Consider the following 19167-nt stretch of genomic DNA (forward strand, 5'->3'; position numbering starts at 1 on the left):
ATTTTTAGACAGAGAGAGACAGAGCATGAACGGGGGAGGGTCAGAGAGAGGGAGACACAGAATCTGAAACAGGCTCCAGGCTCTGAGCTGTCAGCACAGAGCCTGACGTGGGGCTCGAACTCACGGACCGCGAAATCATGACCTGAGCCGAAGTCGGCCGCTTAACTGACTGAGCCACCCAGGCGCCCCGCATTTTCTTTTTTTTAGAGAGCGCAGGTTGGGTAGAGGAGCAGGGGGGGGGGGGAGAGAGAGAGAGAGAGAGAGAGAGAGAGAGAGAGAGAGAGAGAGAATGAATGAGAATATCCCAAGCAGAGTCCACACTCAGTGCAGAGCCTGACACTGGGCTCAATCTCATGAACCATGAGATCATAACCTGAGCTGAAATCAAGAGTGGGCGCTTAACTGACTGAGCCACCCGGGCACCCCTCTGCCCTGATCCTAACGGACAGAGGAGAGACCCTTTTTCTCCAGTAGACTTTGTAACATTTTCACCCTCTAGGACCTTCCTCAGGGGAATCTTAGAAGAAATAACCACTTACACATTTTTATCAGCAGCCATTTTAGCCGAGCATCTCGATCGTTTCCGTTTCGAGTCAAATCAGGTCCCCATTTGGGCACAAGTTGTAGGAGCAGACAAGCGTGGCAGGCAAGTACAGGGCTTGAAGGCTTCGCGACTGCTCTTTTCTCACTCTCGGCCACTCGCACAGAGGTTGTTATCAGGCTTGACCGTCCTGTGAATACGGGACCTCCGCGTTCACAGAGTGCAGGCCGCCCCGCTTGCAAGGATTCGGCCCTCGGCGAACGGAAGCTGTGGCCTTGGAAGAGTAGGAGCCTGAAGGGTCTAGTCCGGGCTTGTTCGCTTCACTTCCCAGTGTGGCGGGGACCCACCAGATACTGGGTTAGTTTCCTGGGGCTGGGGTAACAAGCCATCGTAAACGTGGTGGCTCAAAGCGACAGAAATCTCTCCCCTCACTGTTCTGGAGGCCACCAGCCCAAAATCAGTGCCACTGGGCCAACGTCGAGGTTCTTGCAGGGCTGTGCCCCCTCCGGAGGCTCTAGGGAAGCATCCCCTGCCTCTTCCTTCGGGTGGCTTCGGGTGGTGGCTTGTCGTGCGTGTCTTGTGGCCACGTCCCTCCACTCTCTGCCCTTGTGCTCACCCCCTCCTCTTCGTCCTCGTCAAACTTCCCTCCTACAGGGACCCTCGTGGTTGTACTTGGGGCCCACCTGGACAGCCCCGGACAGTCTCCCCATCTCCTGGCCCTTGACTCAATCACACACAGTGCATCCCGCTTCCGTAGAAAGTGGCATTTTGCAGGTTTCGGGGATGGGAGACCTGGCGTCTCTGGGGGCCGTCATCCCGCCAGCTGCACGGCCTGGGCTTCTTCATCCCGTGACACGGCCGAGACCAACCCAGGCCACTCGGCCGGGTAGGGTGGACTGAGACCGTGGAACAGGAGTGCCCTGGGCCCAGTAGCTTCCGTGCGGCCCGGTCCGCTCTGCCGCGTCATCTGAACATCATGGGGTGTGTTCACTCGGGCGACCTGTGCTGAGCGCCTTTCTGTTCAGGGCCTGCTGGCGGCCCTGGGCTGCCAGGGGCATCCAGGCCCACCCCGGCCCCGGCGCCCCAGGTGAGCTCTCAGACCCCATCCTGCACGCCAGGCGCTTGCCCCAGGCCAGGCTTTCTCTGAGGGTATGAGCCCAGCGGCACTGCTCCGAATACAGCATTTCTACTGCACAAAGGCAGAAGGTCGGGATTAACTCTGCTCTCTCCCAGCGCCCCTCGGCCCGCGATGAAGGAGCACAAGTGCCGGCCTCGGCCTCCGTTAGTGGAGGCTTTGGAGACAAAGACCCATTTGAGCCCTGCGGATAGTGGGCAGGGGCCTGACTCTGCAGACTTTGCAGCCCAGGCCCGGCTGAGACGAGTGGGTCTCCGGGAAGCTCCCATCTCGAGCCAGATGCTGTTACGGAGACGCCATGGCTTTAGCCAGAACCGCCAGCCGCTGTCGCTGCTCACGTTGGCTTTAGGACAGCAACTGGCAAAGCAAGAGCGAGCCGTCGGGCTCCCGGGGCCATTCTCTCCCCTCCCGTCTCAGCGTCCCCGCTTCCCACGACGGTTTTGGCTAAAGAGCTGATGCTTCTGCTGTTATGAATTTCGTTTTATTCCTCCTCTCCCCCCCTCCCCCCCATTGCTATTTTTAATACCATCTCAGATGCTTAGTATGAAGGACATGGGCAACAGTGTGGAGATCTTTCACGTGAAATCATCTTTGTGGAACCTGCTGGAATCCACGTCTCTGTTACAAGTCGGCAGCAGGAGCAGCCTGCAGCTGTGGGGGGTGGTTCGCGCTCACTCCTGTTGTGTACCTTGAGTGCACACTTCCCTGTGTGAGCCCCTTCGTCCAGGCCCTGGGGGACCCTCCTGCAGCGTGGAAAATCCCTCTGCAGCCATAGGCTGTTGCTCGACCGTCCCCTGCCTCCCTCTCCTCGCAGAAGAGCCTGTCCTTCTGCCACCGGCTCCCTTTCACATCCTCTTCCAGCACCGCCCTGTGCGGCGGGAGGGGGGCTCAGCAGGTCCCCACGCGGCCGCTCGTTTTCAACCTCTGTCCCTTCGTACCTTTCCTCCTGCGAAATCTGCACTGTCCGTTTACTCCATTTTCTGGTCACAGTTGAGCATGGGCCATCAGGGATTGTGGCGGGTGGACTCGTGTGCCTCAGTTCCCTGTCCCTGCGTCCTGTAACCTGGATTTGGTCACCCACTTGCGTGGCCTCATCTTTGACCTGAGCCACCAGAAGCACTGTGTCTGCAACCCCTACAGAGGCTGAGAGTCACCCCTCAGGATACCCTCTGGCCAGCCCCCAGCCCCTCACTCCTGCTGAACCGGCTCTGCCCTCAGGGTAAGTGCCGTCCTGCTCTGCCTCTTACCCGCCCCTCTGCCCTGCACAGCCCCCACCTGCTCGGTGCTCAGTGGCTGCAGGTCTGCTGTCCTTGCCATTCTGAATGTCCTTGTCCCCACAGCCCAGCAACCATGCTCATTTTCCCCACTTTAATAAGCAAGCAAGCACCCCATGATGTCACCCACTTCCTCCACTCTTGGGGCTGGTGCTATCAGAGAAGGGTCGTATGACAAGGTGAGTGTTAGTGCCAGAATTTAGTCTCTCCTACTTTCCAACTTCAGCTGAGGCATCACTAGTGTTCGTAAGCCCTTGGATTCTTTGGAATTGTTTCTTTGCTTTGTTTGCTGTGCCATCTAACCCCAAAGTATTTGAGGCAGCTTGTGAGGAACATAAAAAACAAGGCTATTTTTAAAAGGTGTAAGTAGAGGAATAGATTCTAATATGGTGACCAATATTGAGCAACAGATTGATCCCTGTGCTTACTGGCAGCCAAGGTAAAAAGGGAACCTAGATCCACTGAATAATTCTAATAGTCTGATGAAAGAATGCAAGCAATTTCAAGAAACTTTTTTTTTTCCTGGGACTAAATTTTAAGAATTTATCACACAGATCTCCCTCCCTCCCTCCCTCCCTCCCTCCCTCCCTCCCTCCCTCCCTCCCTCTCTTTCTTTCTTTCTTTCTTTCTTTCTTTCTTTCTTTCTTTCTTTCTTTCTTTCTTTCTTTCTTCTTTTCTTCTTCCTCCCTCCCTCCTTCTCTTCCTCCCTTCCTCCTTTCCTCCCTTCCCCCCTTCCCCCTCCCTCCCTCCCTCCTTCCTTCCTTCCTTCCTTCCTTCCTTCCTTCCATCCATCCATCCATCCATCCATCCATCCATCCATCCAAAGTAGGCTCCATGCCCAGCATGGAGCCCAATGTGGGACTTGAACTCACAGCCCTGAAATCAAGACCTGAGCTGAGATCAAGAGTCACCTGCTCTTAACCAACTCTTAGCCACCCAGGCACCCCTAATAGATCTTTGATAGGGGATACTGAAGAACAAAAGGGACAACATCTTTGGAAAGATGGAAAAATGCAGAAACCGCCTCATGGCCATTTCTAATATCCATTAAAACTGGTAGCTGGGTGTATAATATTAAGATGCAGTGCAATGAAGAAAGTAAGCCCGTCAAGAAAGCAAATGAGAGGGGCTCCTGGGTGGCTCAGTCGGTTGAGCATCCGGCTTTGGCTCAGGTTATCATCTCACGGTTCACAAGTTTGAGTCCCATGTCAGGCTCTGTGCTGACAGCTCTGAGCCTGGAGCCTGCTTCGGATTCCCTGTCTCCTTCTGTCTCTGTTCCTCCCCCACTCGCACTCTGTGTCTGTCTCTCTCAAAAATAAATAAACATTAAAATTTTTTTTTAAAAAGCAAATGAGATCCAAGTATGCGTTTTTTTTCTGTTGATTTCACTTGAGCCTCAACATAAGCTCAAAATACCTAAAGGATGAATAGATAAAAACCTCCTTTCTCAAATCACTGTTGTCTCAGTTCTCCTTTTGTCGGTACCATTTCAAAGCCCACCGTAAATGGCACCTCTGTTATTGGGACTGTCTCGAGCAGCCATACTCTCTCTCTCCCTCCATACACCGCCTCAGTGCATGCTAGGTCTGCCCCACTGAACACTCAAGTCTCCGAGGCAGGACCATGTGTGATACAGGGCTCCATCTCCCAAGGCACCTATCCAAGTGTTTTACAAATAGCAGGCTCTGAAATACTCGTGGACACATTGCCTGAATTAATTCTGGTACCAGAGGTGTATACTGAATGGTTTGATAATTTCTAGAGTTGAAAGATCTAAGCATTCTATTTTATTTTATTTTATTTTTTTAATTTTAAATAAAAATTTAATGTTTGTTTTTGGGAGAGAGAGACAGAGCACAGGCAGGAGAGGGACAGAGAGAGAGGGAAACAGAGAACCTGAAACAGGCTCCAGGCTCTGAGCTGTCAGCACAGAGCCCGACGCGGGGCTGGAACTCACGAGCTATGAGATCATGACCTGAGCCGAAGTTGGACGCTTAACTGACTGAGCCACCCAGGCGTCCCCACATCTAAGCATTTTTAATAGCTCAGAAGATTTCTACGTTGAGAAATGCTTCGAGAGAAAAACGCCTCCATTAATGTTTCATTCTTTGCCTCTCCTTGTTTCAGGTGCACAGTTGTGGAGAAGCCTCAGTGAAAGGTAGGGAACTTGGTTTTCAATGTCATGGCTAACGGAGGGCAGGTGACTGCACCTCCAAGGTGTCCAGTGGGTTCAAACACATAGTTGGTTCTCTCCTTCTTTAAAATGGACTTTATTTTTTAGAACAGTTGAGATGTACAGACAAATTGAAAAGATAGTACAAGGTTCCCATATATAGATAGTACACCCCCACCTTTCTTCTGTTAACATTATTACATTACCATGATGTATTTGTGATGATTAATGAAACAATAGTCAATATATTCTTATTAACTAAATGTCCACACTGTGTGCAGATTTCCCTAGTTTTTGCCCAATGTTCTTTTTTTTTTGTTCTAGAATCCTGTCCAGGATTCCTCAATGTGTTTCATAGTCGTGTCTCCTTCCACTCCTCTTGGCTGTGACAGTTTCTCAGACTTTTCTTGTTTTTGTCGACCTTGATAGTTTTGAGGAGTCCTAGTCAAGTATATTATAGAACCCCCCTTTACTCTGGGGTTATGGGTTTTGGGGAGAAGCCAACAGGGGTGAAGTGCCATTTCCATCACTCCGTGTCAAGGGTACTTCCTCCCATTGACGTGATGTATCACTCACGATGCTAACCTTGACCACCTGGCCAAAGTGGTGCTTGTCAGGTTTTTCCAAGTTGGTTATGGGTGTCTGTTTGGGAAATCAAATGAAGACCAGAAGGCTATTGATGAGAACAGGACCAGAGAGTGATCTGAAAGGGTGGTGACGTGCCCTTGTGGCTTGCAGGCCACTCTAGGCGTGACCCCACCCCTGGCCTGGCAGTACAGGTCCCAGGTCCCAGTCCTGTTTGTTGCAGGCACGCTGGAGCTCCTTGGGCATGTCCTGGCCTTCTGTGCACGTGCAGAGAGTGACCCGGCTCCCTAATTTGGGGCAGGGGGAAGATTCCACCCAGCGGGCTAGTGTGATTCCATAGGAATCTTAAAAAGCACTTTGTGCTCTCTGGCGAGTAGCCTTTCAGATTTACTGGTGCTTATTTTGACCCGTGAAGGTATCGCGTGCCTGCTTTTCTAGAGGCCTTGCCGTCCAAGCCCTTCTAGCATAGCCTAGAACACGTTGCCTGTTTAGAAGCTATTGGAGTGTCTGATCATGATTTGGAAAAAAGTATCAGTGAGCACAGCAGGACCCAGGGACCCCCTTTGCCAGCGCACTGGCTTTGGTCAGGGAGTGAGTAGCACCTTATAACATGCCTTTTGTGTAGATTTGTAATATTTCACTACTTGGGGAAAGTGCCCGTGTGCCCCCAGGGAAGGCGTGATCATGGAAATAACCTTTTCAAGGAAAGGTCTCATTCACTTCAGAATTGCCCAGATACATATTCAATTCACCTCCATCCCCGCGCCCCCCCCCCCCCCGCCCCCCGCCAGCTGATGATCTTGCCAAGTTCTCTCTGGGCCTCAGTTTCTCATCTGCTGACTGAGGAGGTAAGAGAGACAATAGTTTCAAATATCCCTCCCAGCCGTAAAGAGTCTGTAATACAATTTGAGGGGTTTGTTGTATTTGAGATGTTGTGATTTATAATAAGAATATAGATTTGGTCTTTGTCCCCAAGTTTCAAGGACAGAGTCCTAAAACCTCTGCAGTTGCCTAATTGTTGAGACAAAGGTGTCTTTTGTCCATGTTAATGAAGTGGCTTTTCCACCACACCTAAGGACCGGCGGGGAGGAGGGAAGGTGGGAGGAGGGGGAAGGGTTGGTTGGCTGGGGAATTAACCTTGTGATTTGAGGTTTGGAACTTTCAGTCCCTCCCCCTTTCTCTGGGGAGCGGGGAGGGGGCTGGAGGTTGAATCAACCATCCATGGCCAATGATTTGATCAGTCGTGCCTGTGTAATGAAGTCTCCATAAAACCCCAGGGGACAGTGTTTGGAGAGCTCCCAGGTTGGTGAACACCCAGAGATTTGTGGGGAGCAGCACTGTTTCCCCGCACCTTGCCCCGTGCTTCTCTTCCATCTGGATGTTCCCGAGTCACATCTTTTGTAACAAAACCGTAATCTCGTAAATAAAATGCTTCTGAGTTCTGGGAGCCCCTCTAGCAAATTCATGGAACCAAGGCAGGGAGGGGGTCGTTGGAACCTCCAGTCTGTAGCCAGTTGGTCAGAGGTGTGGGTGACTACCTGGGCTTGTGAATGGCACCTAAGTGGGGGAAGAGGGCAGGAATTTTGTCGGACTGAGCCCTTGACCTGTGGGGTCTGACGCTACCCCCAGGTAGATAATGTCAAAATCAAGTTGACTTGTAGAACACTCAGCTGGTGACCTGGAGTCTCTAGGTGGTGCGGTCAACATCCCCCTCCTGCGCTCCACCCCACCCCCCACCCCCCACCCCCCACCCCCCAGGTCAGAATTGGTACTAGAATTATAGTTGGTGATCAGAAGTGGGAGCAAAGAATCATTCCGTTTCTTTCTTATTGTTATTACGTTTTTGTTTGGCCAGGGACACTTTCACAGTGATTTAATCCACCGCAGAAGGGATACTTCCTGATATTTTTTCACTGCAGTTTCTATTGTGTCATTGTATTCTGTTCTCTTTTCATCATGGAGATGTGGAATTAAAATATTTATTCCTCTAATTTCTTTGATTTGATATGTTGCTTGCAGTGATTCCTGGTGTCTGGTGCTGGGTAGTGCTTGTGTTTTTAACATCGAAAAATTCAAAACCGCTTTCTTTGAAGGACAGAAAGCAGTGCTGTGTAAGAGGATCTTTGGGGGCAGAGAGGCGCCATTTTGCTCATGTGCGCCGTGGGGGGTTAGGCTCTTTGCACTTCCTGGTAACTTTGTCCTGTGTCGCATATTGCTAGTGGTTTGTGCTCAGTCTCACAATGGGCCAGGCCTTCTCTCTGTGAGGCTTTAACCTTTTCGTTGAAAGATCATTAAGTTCACTGTAAAAAGGTAAATCAAGTAATGGACATTCTGTCTTCGTAATGCCATCGTAATGCTTTTAAATGGAAAAGGAGCCCCTTGAAAATGGAACCTTTGTGTACTATTGGTGGGGACGTAAATTGGTTGCAGCCACTATGGAAGACAGGATGGAGGTTCCTACAAAATTAAAAAGAGAATTACCATATGTGTGAATTACCATATGATCCAGCATCCCGCTTCTGGGTATATGCCTGAAGGAAATGGGCTCACTCTTGCAAAGACGTGCCTGGACCAGCATGGTTATTGCAGCATCATGCACAACAGCCAAGACGTGGAAACAGCCTAAGCCTCCCATTGGTGGACAAATGGATAAACAGGTACATATATCCAATGGAATATTATTTAGCCATAAAAGCAGAAGGAGATTCTGCTATTTGTGTGAAATAAGTCTAAATGAAATACCTTATGATCTCACTTATATGTGGCCTCTAAAAAATCTGCTGATAAAAATGGAGAGGAGATTGGGAATTGCCAGGGGCTGGGAGGGGAGGGAAACGAGGAGGTGTGGCCTAAGGGCATACACTTGCAGGTGTAAGCCCCGGGAGTCCTGGGGATCTAATGTGAAACATCGCTACCCTGGTTAACAGAGCCATATAGTAGACTCCAAAGTTACCGAGAGTAGACCTTCTATGTTCTCACCACCACCACAACAAAATGACAGTTGTGTGAGGCGAGGGGTGCGTTAACCACCTGTGTGGTAATCCCTTCACAATTTATGTGTGTATCAAGCCATCATATCGTACACAGTAAACCTCTGCGATGTTACATGTCAACTGTATTCTCAATAAAGCCGAAGAAAAGGGACCTCCTTCCTTCCCTGTAGTCTAATGGCTTCTTCTTTCACCGACTTGTCACTTCCTCCTGGGGAAAATGTGCTTCTGTCAGTGAAGCCGAAAGTATTTCTCCCAAAATTTCGCGTGAAGATGGTGACGTGTGTGTATACTTACATATGTGTGTAGTTTCTCTGGACATTTGACAAAGGCTGTTCCTAGTGTTCACGTGGGTGTTACTTGTACACGACGGTAAAGCCAGCATCTAGTCTGACGTGGTCATCAGTAATGAAAGCTGGATAATTTTAATCAGATGCTACTCACAGAACGGCTTTTGTACCTGGAAAGTTGATTTGGTGAAAATGTGGTTCATAGTGTTTCAGTTCTGAGAAGGGCTCGTGCTTGACCTATTTCCTTAATGAACAGTTAACACTGACTCTACAACCTGGACAGGGTGTTTCCAGAGCCATCTGTCAACTGAACCCAATTCACATCTTAGGGCTCATTCCTAGTATTGAAATGCAACCTGACCCGTAGCGTCATAAGGGCTTTTTATTTCTGCACGTGACTGTCGCAGCTGACTGAATAAAATCATCTGTTAACAAAGGACATGTTGTCCACATTGCCTTTTAAAAACCTAAAATTGTTTTTATTTTGGCCAGGTTTTTCGAAGTGTAAGTTTGAGAGAAATGACTTGCCTATATAGAGAGATCATTCAAAATTTCTTTACAGAGTTCTTTAATAGTTTTGTACGTTATAACCAGATTAAGGAGCTATTCGCATCAGAAAACTTCTTTTATTGTTCGGTTCCAATTTACAGAAAATATCTTTTTTTTTTTTCTTCCATGGCAACTAAAGAGTTTGAAAATTATGGCTGAGAGCGCTGGGATTTCCTACCAGACATCCTTGAAATCCCGATATCTGTAGCAATGTGTCCTTCACAGGAATTGGGGAGTGGCTTTCCAGTGACTCATGAGGACATCAGGTCTACTCTGCCTTACCTGGAGCTGACTGTGCAGGGGCATAGCAGAGAATTAACAGTCAGGGTTTCTAGAGCCAGCAGGGATTAGCAAGAGTTGTGAGCTTTTTGCCTGGATCTTGGTCACATGGTTGAGGTTCTGACTCCCCTGCCGTCAGGAGAAATAGTTGTGTGGCCCCACTGCGAGGGATGAAATGCCCTTCTGCCTTGTCAGCTTCCTGATAACTGCCAGTCAGAACATTCTAGCTGGTTCTATTACTACTATTATTATTATTATTATTATTATTATTATTATTATTTTGCCCCCAGCGAAAAGGAGCCAAGAATCTTTGGTTGCAAAACCCAAGTCCTGAGCTTGCCCCGGCTCATATGCCCAGAACTAATTGGAGTGTTTAAGGAAGGGATGTCTAATTAATTAAATCCTTGAGCACGACATTCTGTGTCTGTTAAAAGTGAAAAGTCATCTACCATTTGCTAAATTGTCTCTTCTGAGGAATAGAATTTAGTGTGAAAACCGCATTTTTGGTTATTTATGAATCATCCTTATCAAAATTGCATAGAGAAGGTAAACTACTAAGTAGAAAGCATTGAACATGGTATCTTATTTGGTGTCCTTTCTTTGCCGTTAGACACAGAAACAGTATCGACTCATACATTGAAACTAGTCGATTTTACAGTTTGGGCATTTTTGAGTGTGCCTAAAAGTGACCTTATAACTTGTGTTTTGTAACCTTGTCCCTGTACCTTTGTAATAAGGCATAATATTGAAATCTGTATTTTTTCAATTTAATTTCAGCCAGAAGTGTAGACAGGGAGCCACATCTCCATGAGCTTTGAAAGACAGCTTTGCCGGGGCGCCTGGGTGGCCCAGTTGGTTAAGCCTACGAATTCAGCTCAGATCATGATCTCACTGTTCATGAGTTCGAGCCCCGTGTCGGGCTCTGTGCTGACAGCCAGAGCCTGGAGCCTGCTTCAGATTCTGTGTCTCCCCCTCTCTCTGTCCCTCCCCTGCTCACACTCTGTCTCTCTCAAAAATAGACATAAAAAAATAAAGAATTTTGCTGTGAAGGATACATTTGATTGAATTAAATGATTTAGTTTAGAAAAAATATACACTTAAATTCAGATAAGTGTATCTGAGTGTGGGTAAGTCTTCGGCTGAAGATGTCTGGACTGGCCTGGGAATGAAACACTACTATTCAGGTCTCTGTCCTGCCAAAATAAAAATCCAAATAGGCTTTTATTCCCTTTTTTCCCCCCAAAATAATAATTGAGCACTATTCTGTAGTCATGCATTGTACGATGGAGAGTCAAAGCCCTTTTCTTCCTCTCTGTCGGGAAAGAACAGCCCCATTCAGTGACTGATAGATAGCGAGCTCTCAGCCAGAGCTGCTGAGACTTGGTCTGGAAAGTTTCTCGAGTTCTTCATCCGGATTCCGATCCGTTGGATTCATTTTTTAAAATTGTGCTTTGAAAATTAGACCAGTTTGAAGACCAGTATGGAACAAAGGACTCTAAGCAGTTTTTAAAGCTAGTTTGGAGGAAGGACACGATACGGAGAATTCTGCCTCTTCTCTCTTCACCGTCAATGGTGTATATATATATACATACAAAACTATTTACAAATTTTTGAAAATGGCTCCTGCCAGACATTTAGGGGCCGTTCTTGTCTCTCAGGAGTCCGTCAAACTAAAGTAGGGCACATGGGTTGAATGTGAGTTCCAGAGAAAAGCACTCCCTGAAATTGACATGGACCCTCCTGACGGCAGCCGATACATTTCTTGAAGCATTAAAAATAAAACCAAACAGGAAGTGCATTTCACAGCCCACTGGCTTCACTGACAAGGGCAGTAAATTGTTAGACCTGTTTCTGGTCGCGTATTCCTTTCATGAGTACCATAGTCTCCTTGTATCCAGGCAGATTTATCACGTCAAAACCTGGACAGAAAACCAGGGGTCAGGGCTTCCTGAGTCTGGGATAGCAGCCATCAGGGGAGCCCTAAGTGACTTAAAACTCAGGGCTTCTTAAGTGAAAGACACTCAATATTATGTTTTCTTATAATTTACAATTTTTGTGTATGATAGTTTCTTTAATGTCACTCCGTAATTGGTTTATAACCTGAGTTCAGTCACCCCCGTTTTTAGAATTATTTTAGAGCTGCTTCATATTTGCATACTTAAAAGTGTGAGTACGCTGCCATTTCCCATGTCAGCACCTTGAGTCTGTACGAACACTTGAAAGCAGATGAAAATTTCAACTCCGATCATTTTAATCCATGTTTCAGTTTCTCTTAACTCCATGCTTATTGGATTTGATTAGGTAGTAGATCCTGAGTTATTGAGGGTTTGAAAATATAATTCATTTATAAATATATTTTAAAAATTAAGCTAGACTAATTAATGCTGCCTTCTAGCATTCTTGCTTCATTAGATTTTAATAACTGGAGAAAGAAGAATGATTAGTGGTTAACACTTCTCTTAACTTACCCTGGCCTATGTTGCGGTTATTTGAATATAAATTAAGACTTCACAGACAGTTGGAAGTTTCTATCTGCCTCTCGGTCTCTTTGATTTTTTTTTTTCTTTTTTCATGCCTCTCTGTCTCTTTCTCTTGGTCTCTCTCTGCCTCTCTTTTGTTCCTCTCTGTTTCTTGGTATTTTTTTTTTCTCTTTGTCTCTCTCTCTCTTTTTTTTTTTCTTTTTCTTTTTTTCTTTTTAGGTCATTCCTGGGAGAAAGGAAATCTGGGGGTTTTTTTCCTATTTTTTTTTTCTCTTTGTCTCTTTCTTTACTGTTCCCAAACATGTCTATTTATAATCCTGCTTGCCTAATAGCATTTAAAATATATTTTCCCCCTGATTTTAAAAGTAGTACCCACTAATATAGAACACTAAAAATATAGGAAACCTGTAAAGAAGAAAACCTAAATCCTGTAGAAATCCACCACCCAGAAATTAAACTCACTTCCAATTTTGTTTGTTTTCTTCCAGTCTTTTCATGAAATTATATGTGTGGGTTTGTTCATTCATCCTTTCAAACAGACTTTTATTGAGTGCCTTAATTGCTGGTACTTCTAGGCATCTGTGGAAGAAAAAAAACCAACAAACTCGTTCCTCCTAGAGTTCATATTCTAGTGACTGAGCCAGAAGATAAATTGCTACACTACATAATGTTACATGGTGAACCACGTTTAAGGAAACTAAACCCAGATGAAGGGATTAGGGTGTGTGAGGGTGGGCAGGGAGGGACAAATTATAATCAAGTGCTCGAGAAAGACTTCACTGAGGATTTTTGAGCATAGACTAGAAAGTGAGTTGTGAGTCCTGTCTGAATAAAGAGCTTCTAGGCTCTGGGAACACTCAGTGCAAAGGCCCTGAGGCAGGAGCTATAGATGAGGGTGATTTTTTTTTATTTTATACCGTAAGTTTTTTTTTTTTTTTTTTAAGCAGCCATAGTAACTGGAATAAATGGGATATTATGCAGTTAATTAAGATCATGTTATAGAAGAGGATTTACTGATGTGAAAATTTCCCCTTTGTTGCTAATTGTGTAAAAAAGAAACCCAAAAAACTATAGGTTTAAATAAGTACGGGAAGGTATAACGTACGGTGCCTCATAATTATTTGCTGTCACATACGTGGTGTCTCTGTGTGAGGGGAATACAGGTGATTTTTATTTTCTTGATTTGGCTTATCCTTACTACGTTTCTCTTTCTGTAGTGAACATGGTAGCTTTTATCATGAAGAGAGACAGTCGGGGGGGGGGTCCCATCACGCAGGATGAGGTCTGTGACTGTGCATGTTGGAGGCGACTCAACAGAAGGCTGCAGGCAGTCAGTTTGCCCAAGTGCCTAATGGCTCCGGCTCCAGAGCTGCCGTCCAGAGACAGGGCTCTGGTTACCAGGAGAGGGACTGGCACGGCCCAGTCATTGGAAACAAAGGTCAGGGCCGAAGTCCAGAGACACAGCTGGGCTCAAAGGAAGGATGGAGCCTCAGAAATCAGAGGCATTACAGGGGGGCCCTGCTCAGGCCAGGTGCCACTTCACGCCAAGTCTCAAGGGATTGGGGTGAAGAAGAAGTGGTCACGTGTTGTGAAGTAATAAACCGAAGCGATTGACTTCCAAGATCAGGCGGTGTCCGAGGGGTGGAGTAAAAGTTCTTGAATTCTTTCTTTCTGAGACTTTGCCACAGGCCCGAGGTTGAGCCTCCAGGCATAGGTGAGGGGTCTAACCGCGTAGTCTCATGATTGAGGCATGCTCCGAGAGAGCTTTTACTTCAGCAAGATTTGGAAACTCTTTGTATCATCCAGACTAGGATTTGTATCTCTATCTTTGTGCTCCCGACGATAATCTTTGGGCAATTTAAGCAAGAATGAATCTGAGAAGACGTTATGTTCTCTCGTGAACGACCCATCCCAGCCAAGTTCTGTATATGTAAATATACATACATTGAAATTACATATACATGTGTTCCCAATTTTTTTTTTTTTTGCGGTCTATAAAAATGGTACCGTATTTATGTAGCCTTCTAGAACTAATGTCGTAACACTAAACATTTTTCAAAAAGATTAATCCACGTTGCTGTGTATAGCTGTGGTTCGTTCTAGGTTGCTGCTGTAGAAGATCCCACCATGTGACCATACCACAGTTTATTTACGTGTTTTCTTTTCATTGGACGTTGGGCATTTTCTTTCACCAGACTGTTTACTGCTTCTTTGAGTTTCTGAGTTTACTCTGGCAGTATGAAAAAAATCGCAAAAAGAAGAAAGGTAAATGCCTAACACATGAAGTAAATAGTTTCTTAAGCCAGAATACTGTATATTTGAAAGCGTGTGTGATATCTGTACCAACCTATTGAAGAATTACTCTCTTCTTGTTACATGGCACTGTTCACACCGGTGTAGGCCGCCACTAGAGGGCGTGTGAGGGAGGGGACATCAGCCTATTCTAGAAGCTAGAAATGCCCTGGCTGCTGTTGAAACTTGGCTGCCTGGCAAGTTTTCAGGACTTGCACATTTCAGAGCAAAAATATTTGTGTCGCTGCAGTTACAAGAAGAAAATCCAATGATAGGTTATGTCTGTATGTGTACATGTGCACGCATGGGTAGGATGCACATATATTTGAATATAGGAGGAATGAACAAGGACAAAAAGTAGTGACAAGGTCACATCTGTGGGGATAGGACAGACCGGCTGAGGAGGACATTGACATACAAATGGCCCAAACCAGTGACAAATGACTATGCTGCTTAGTTTAGAAACAAGCTGGTGATGTGCGAGGCCGCGGAGAACTCAGTGGTACTTTGAGTTCATCCTTTTCCTGCTTATTTCTGTCTAATGTCTCGGGGAGTCTTCTGTGTGTTCTTCATTAGGTGCTCTCCAGAGTCTCCTCTTCCCTCACCTGTCCCTGACGTAGAACTTTCTCCTCTCTTGGAAATGAAATGCACAGATTCCTACCCCCCCCACCCCCAGAGCTCTACGTAACCTTGAATAGGGAACCTTAGAAAATGGCTTCATTTGCTCTTGTGTGAAGAGAAGACTTCTTGGTGAGCTGTTGGCCCCTGGGCACGAATTGACCTGTCAACTATTGAGGGCAAAGGCCCCTGCTTGTCATAAAAGCATGCAAAAGAAACGGCCGTCAAAGGTTTTCCTCAGGACCTGGGAGTATTTGTGGTAGAATGCACACCTCCCTCTTCCAGCACCACCATCAAAGTTTCCACCTCCCAACACCCAGCGCCTGTGTGTGACTGTGTTCCTTATACGACAAAAGGGTCTTTGCAGATGAGATTGAGTTAAGGGTCTTTAAGATGGGAAGAGGATCCTGGATTATCCAGGTAGGCCAGTGTATTCACAAGGGTCTTTTTTAAAGCTTATCTGTTGTGAGAGAGAGAAAACATGAGCAGGGGAGGGGCAGAAAGAGAGGGGGAGAGAGAGAATCCCAAGCAGGCTCTGCACCATCAGCCTGGAGCCCAGTGCAGGGCTCGAACCCCCAAACCACCAGATCATGATCTGAGACCAAATCAAGAATCAGACGCTTTACTGACGTGAGCCACCAGGCGCCCCCACAAGGGTCTTTATAAGAGGGAGGCAGGTGGTCAGAGAGGGGAGAGATGCTATGCTGTCGGCTGAGTAGATGGAACACGGGGCCACGGGGCCTCGGGGCCAGGAATGCAGGCCGCCTCTGTGAAGTGCAGGAGACCAGGAAACAGACTCTCCCCCAGAGCCTCTAGAAAGAATGCGGCCCAGGAGACACACTTTAGATTCTCATCACCAGAACTGAGGGATGATCAGTGTGTGGTTTTCAGCCACCAAACTTGGTAATTCATTACAGCAGCAGTGGGAAACAGTGTTCCTTATCCCGTGAAAGAACCAGCCCTGTTAGACAATGTTGAGGGTGCATTTGCCAACTCACATCTCCGTCCACTGAAGAAATGCACTTTGACCCCAGTTTGTGGGAGAACTGCCCCCTGAAACAAGGAGGCTGGAGCACCAGCCAGAGCGGTCCAGTTGAAGAAGCACCAGACAGGGAGCCCAAAATGGGCCTGGAAGAATGCTCCCAATGGACAGGTAGGAATAAGAGGGCTCGGAAAGGGAAACATGTGGTCAAGAAGGGTCTTGGAGACGCCACGCTTGGAGGCCAGCAGCAAAGAGAGTTTCGAGGAGGAGGCTGTAAATGGTGTTCTGAGAGTTCTGGCCCCAGAGGACCACTGGGTTATATAAAAAAGTTTGTGGAGAACTGTATAAAGAATTTTTCTTAATGTTTGTCTATTTTTGAGAGGTAAGGGGGGGAGGGGCAGAGAGAGGGAGACACAGAATCCGAAGCAGGCTCCAGGCTCTGAGCTGTCAGCACAGAGCCCGATGCCGAGTCTGAACTCACAAACTGTGAGCTCGTGACCTGACCCAAAGACGGCCCTTAACCGACTGAGCCACCCAGGCACCCCTATGGAGAACTGTATAAATAGTTCCCCATGCCTTTTGTTTATATGTGTGGAAGAGGCAGAGACTTTTTGGAGAGGGAAACCAAATTAAGGAGCTTACAGATAAGATGAGGGTTGAGAAAATGGAGGTGGGTAGTGTGAACCACACATTTGAAAATATTGGCAGTGGGTGTGTGAAGAGAAAGCAGCAGTTTGTTTTTGGTTAATTTTTTTTTTTTTATCGTGGTAAAAGATCCATAATTTACCATGAGTGACAGTACGTTCACCGTGTCATGCAACCATCGCCACCGTCTGGTTCCAGAATATCTCATCACCCTCAAAGGAAACCCATAACCTTTGAGCCGTCACTCCCCATCCCTCTTCCCTCTAGCTCCTGCCAACCACGAATCCGCTTTCTGTCTCTGTGGGTTTGAACATCTCAGTCTAGATGTTTCATGTAAATAAACCATACGATAATGGGGCCTTGTTTTGTCTGGCTTCTTTCGCTTAGCATAATGTTCTTAAGGTTCATCCCTCTCGTGGCGCATGTCAGTACTTAATTCTTTTGTATGGCTGAAAACTACTCTGTTATTTGGATATACCACATGTCGCTTGCGTAGTCATCAGTTGGTGGACGTTATGGTTGTTTCTGCCTTTGGGCTGTTGTGAACGGGGAGCAGCTTGGTTCTATCTTGTTTGGTTTTGTTTTCCGAGCGGGGAACTGTGACCCTGTGGGTGAAGGAGGGTGTGTGGCCCGGCAGGACTGCTTTGGTCCGGCAGACAGCACGTCTGTCTGTCGTTCCTGCCGTCCAGCTGCAGGGGGGAGTCTGCACTGTCTCTAGGGGGCAGGGTTCTGTCTGGGGGGAAAGGGGACCTGGGCTAGCGGTTGGCTTCGTTTATCATCCACACATCAGGGGCGCCTGAGTGGCGCAGTCGGTTAAGCATCCGACTTCAGCCAGGTCACGATCTCGCGGTCCGGGAGTTCGAGCCCTGCGTCAGGCTCTGGGCTGATGGCTCGGAGCCTGGAGCCTGTTTCCGATTCTGTGTCTCCCTCTCTCTCTGCCCCTCCCCCGTTCATGCTCTGTCTCTCTCTGTCCCAAAAAATAAATAAACGTTGAAAAAAAAAATTTATCATCCACACATCCTATGGGAGGATGGATGGTAGCGTCAGGTAACTGGGCCAGTGCCCGATGCCAGAGTAGAAGCTGAGTTCTAGGCAGTGCCCGTGCCTCCAGCAGTGAGAGGGTTGGTTCTGAAGGAAGAACCCAAGAGTGTGCCTTCACTCGTCATTTTAGTCATGCTTCTTATTTATTTTTTAAAGGGGAGAGAATATGCTAGAAGGAGGGAAAGGCGGGGGGGGGGCAATGCTATTATTTAGAGGTATCTGGTAAAAGGAGGAAAAACGTGCATGATACGGTACCCTTATTGGGCAGATTGCATTGCCCCTGTGCTATTTGTTAGTTCTTTTGAAGGCTATTCTTACTTGTGCCTGTTTTTAAAACCTGAACAACTGGGAGAGAGAACTTATAATCCTGTAGTCATTTGGCTTGTATTCTTAGAGAGTATTTTTAAACGCTAACTTTCAGAGCCATCTCATGTCATTTAAAACACAAGAAGTGCTTTCACTATTCATTTCTCCTGATCTGCCAATTTTAGATTTTGAATAGTATTTTTACTTCCACTGAAACACTTTTTTTTTTTTCCAGATCTGTTTCTTGGTGTTTGTCTGAATTTTTTTTGGTGAGTTGTCATTATCTTTATTAAAACGAGTGATGATATATTTTCAGTCATGACTCAAGAGTCATCTGCTATGGAAAGAAAACTGAATTCCAAAGCTTATCAAGCTAAACATCCTCAACTCAGAAATGGATGTTTATTTTGAATAAATTGCACATTTAAATATTTTTTCCCCCCTGAGGCTAAGTTGAAATGAAATCATCTTGCTTTAAAGGGCTTTTCATGGATGCACCATGCTTGAAATATGTAATGAAGACTCAGTAATTGAGAAAATTTTTAAATGAGGCCTCGGTAATTGAAAGAAAAGAAACATATTTCTAAGGAGAGAAATTGATCTACAACTGATTTGAGGTCAAAACAGGAGTATTCTAATCTAGGTCTTGATTAAACTGGAGTAGAAAAAGACGGTCCTCCACAGTCTTGCTTACATATGAGCATCCGATCGGACCATGTCTACTTGCCTAATGAAAGGGGAGAAGGAATCCGGGTTTGAGGAATGTGTGCTCTTTGTGTACAGCATATGGAAAGTTAGGGATCAGTTTGTAAGTTTGCTTTTGTTCCTTGGTCAAGGTGCAAAAGTCTCCCAGCAGTGAAAGAAAACATGGCTGGTAAGGAATTTTCTCATGCTGGTTAGACTCTGGGATTGATCATTTAATTAATAGCAAGAAGGTAGTTGGCTAAAATCCTAGAGAAAACTTTGTCTCTATGGTACCGCCGGCTT

The 19167-nt window shown here is 46.5% G+C and overlaps 1 protein-coding gene across 1 annotated transcript in view; it reads left to right on the plus strand.

The window, feature by feature from the left end:
- The window catches only part of RETREG1 (reticulophagy regulator 1), a 131688-nt gene that overhangs the window by 35816 nt on the left and 76705 nt on the right, over positions 1-19167 (plus strand). The window contains exon 3 of the mRNA XM_023239424.2: positions 5078-5108. Coding sequence (XP_023095192.2) covers positions 5078-5108 — 31 coding nt within the window. The remainder of the gene's footprint in view (positions 1-5077; positions 5109-19167) is intronic.

This window comes from Felis catus, chromosome A1, assembly GCF_018350175.1.
Source record: "Felis catus isolate Fca126 chromosome A1, F.catus_Fca126_mat1.0, whole genome shotgun sequence".
Lineage (NCBI taxonomy): Eukaryota > Metazoa > Chordata > Mammalia > Carnivora > Felidae > Felis > Felis catus.